Below are 3,043 nucleotides of genomic sequence, written 5' to 3' on the forward strand. Positions count from 1 at the left end.
ATCAAACATCATCCAGGTCGCTACAAGTTTCTATGATTGAAATTTAAAATTCAGGCTTTAAGCTTCACTTCTGAGCATTAAATTGTAAAAATGGATGTTTTTCATTGTAACCGGATATTTTCTGATTTCCACCCGAATCTTCAGGTTTTCTTCACACCGGGTTGGACCGAACCGGGTCATCAGTTCTGTCACTTTGAATGTGTTGCTGATCGTTTTATTTCTTATCATGATGATGATGATGATGATGATGATGATGATGATGATGATGATGGTTCCTGCGTTGTTGGTTCTTTTAAACCCAAGCTGCGCAGAGCTCCAGGCGCGTCCTCACCATCATTAATTTTCTTGATCAGAAACAGGTAAGCGCTTCATTTTCCAAATTGCTGAAGCGCCCTCCGCTGGTTCCGCGGCTCCGGCAAACAGCCAATCGGAGCCGCGATGCGCAGTGAGCGACGCGGCGCCCGCGCCCAATCAGCGCGCCGGAGCCGCCCGTGTCACCAGCGCAGCCAGCCGCCTATAAAACGCGCTCTGACAGATCGGCTGATCCAGTCTGATCGCTGATCGCCCGACCGAACCGAAAGCAGCGCGACAACAACCCGACTCCCTCCGGCGCGATGAAAGCAATAAGCCCCGTGCGCTCCTTCCGGAAAGCCGGCGCCGGCTTCTCGGATCACTCCCTGGGAATCTCCCGGAGCAAAACCCCGGTGGACGACCCGCTCAGCCTGCTGTACAACATGAACGACTGCTACTCCAAGCTGAAGGAGCTGGTTCCGAGCATCCCGCAGAACAAGAACGTCAGCAAGATGGAAATCCTGCAGCATGTCATCGACTACATCCTGGACCTGCAGATCGCGCTGGACTCCAGCCTGCATCACCCCGCGGCGGCGCGGCCGGGGCAGAGCGCGTCCCGGACCCCGCTGACCGCCCTCAACACAGACATCAGCATCCTGTCGTTACAGGTAATTACAGGATTTTAGAACATAAAATAAACCCGACGGCTCGTTTCTCCTCTTTTGTTCGCAATCCGACCTAGATTCGACGCCCGCTGCGTAAAAAACCCCCCAAAACAAGCGCTAACATTTTGGTTTGTTTTTGTTTCCAGTCCCCGGAGTTTCCGTCGGAGCTGCGGACAGATGACAGCCGGACTCTGCGTCGCTAAGGCGGTAAGTAGGCGCAGTTTGCCACGGATTTCTGCGCAGTTTGCGTCGGATTTGTGCGGCTCCTCTCGTGTCTGTAATGAAGAGCATCTGCAACAGGAAAATAATGGCTGTTTGGATCACTGCTGCTGCCATGTCTGCACATAATTGGTACAAGAAGTGGGCAGGCGCCAGCTGAGCGGCAATTACGCTGATTCTTCCCCAGATTGGAGGCTGAAGTTGAGCGAAAAGTGTGTGTGTGTGTGTGTGTGTGTGTGTGTGTGTGTGTGTGTGTGTGTGTGTGTGTGTGTGTGTGTGTGTGTGTGTGTGTGTGTGTGTGTGTGTGTGTGTGTGTGTGTGCGCGCGCATCTGGAGCGCAGGGTTTGCTCAGTATTGGGAGTGTTTGGTTAAATGTTAAAAACTGCGGCTTCCTCCCTGGCGCCAGTCTGTCCGGATCTCTGCCCTGTTTGCGTTTTCTAAACACGCCTCTCTCTCTCTCTCTCTCTCTCTCTCTCTCTGTCTTTCTCAATCTCTTGCAGGTGTTTGGTCAAGACGCAGAAACACACGCAGGACGCGGGGAGCAGGACTTTCCTCCCCCACTCTCCTGGATTTTTTTTGTTCTTTTCCTCCAGAAATCAAGAGACTTTCGCTTATTATGGGACAATCTGATGTGATGTGTTTTCTGTCTGGACTCCTCGCTATTATTTAATTTAAAACTTCTTATTTGCGGGTCCTTTCTGGAGACGGAAGGCGCGTCATTCGGGATTATTTCCCCTCCTGTCCCCCCGCTTCGCCTCCCGTCTCCCCGTTTGAACTCTTCGCTTTTTCTGCGGAGGTTGGGATCGTGTACAGAACAGACTCGGTTAGTTACTGTAAAAAGTTTAGTCTTGTCTTGTCAGAATTGTTGGCACATGAAGGACTGGACGATGTTTAAAACATAAAAAAAGAGTAAAAGTGAAAGAATGAGACTTTGTGAACTCTCTTGTATAGTTGCGGGAATTTGAAACTCCTGCAAAAAAGTGTAATGTTGTACTTAATTATGCTGAAACTTTTTATAAAAGTTATGTAAATTGTACCTCTCTTTTTTTCTTTTTTTTATACAAAATAAATCCAAAACGCAACTGCGACATGTTTCATTTGGTGCGTGAAGTCGGCTGTCGTCCAGCGGAATGTGCGCATTTAGAGCGACGTTTCTGCGCTGGAGGCGCACAGGTTGCGTAAAAACGCTTATTTGGATCGCAGCACTTTTACTTTCTCGCATGTTGGCATACAGAATCAGGAGGTTTTGGTCGGAGCCGGTTGAGCTCCGGCTGAATCTCAGACAAGTTGACGTCAGACGAAACCGGGTCTCTGATCGATTTTTAATCGATCTGATTGGAAATGATCAGCTGGACAATGGAAATATTGAGGAGAGCGCATGCGCACTCCGGGCTGAATTCATACATTTCGCTTTGTTAGAAACGGAAGGGAGACTAAAGCACCATGGGAAACATGGTGGTGGCAGCATTATGCTGTGGGAAGCAGACCGGAGTTGAAGCTGGAAGAAAACCTGAGACTGACCATCCGGACCAGCCAGAGATGCAATTAGATGTGCAGAAACGGCCTAGTCAAAGTCCGGACCTCAATCCAACTGAGAATTTAGCTTTTTGTTGTAAGTTGAAAACACTTAATTTGTCTGCAACTGGTTAAAAATGAAAAAGAACCAGCTGATGTTTTAAAATGAAATGCAGGTTAAATAAAAACAAATAATTGATCCAAGCAGGAAATTAAAGTTTAAAGCGGTGGAACCTCAAAGTGCCAGGAATATTTTGTAAAATGTCTTTTTTTTATATTCCTTTCAGTTTGTTCACAATTATTCAATTTCTAAAACAATTCAGATTGTTTTAGAAATGATCCACACAATGCAT

At 47.7% G+C, this 3,043-nt stretch overlaps 1 protein-coding gene across 1 annotated transcript; it reads left to right on the forward strand.

The window, feature by feature from the left end:
* The first annotated feature begins 528 nt into the window (after positions 1–528).
* id2a (inhibitor of DNA binding 2a) lies at positions 529–2,257 on the forward strand. Its single transcript, XM_081603322.1, has 3 exons — positions 529–959; positions 1,103–1,163; positions 1,676–2,257. The coding sequence occupies exons 1-2, from the start codon at positions 615–617 to the stop codon at positions 1,157–1,159; spliced, it is 402 nt and encodes a 133-aa protein (XP_081459448.1). The 5' UTR covers positions 529–614; the 3' UTR covers positions 1,160–1,163; positions 1,676–2,257.
* Positions 2,258–3,043: the final 786 nt, after the last annotated feature.

The sequence above is a fragment of the Poecilia reticulata genome, chromosome 22, assembly GCF_904066995.2.
Source record: "Poecilia reticulata chromosome 22, P_reticulata-male-v2, whole genome shotgun sequence".
NCBI classification, from domain to species: Eukaryota; Metazoa; Chordata; class Actinopteri; order Cyprinodontiformes; family Poeciliidae; genus Poecilia; species Poecilia reticulata.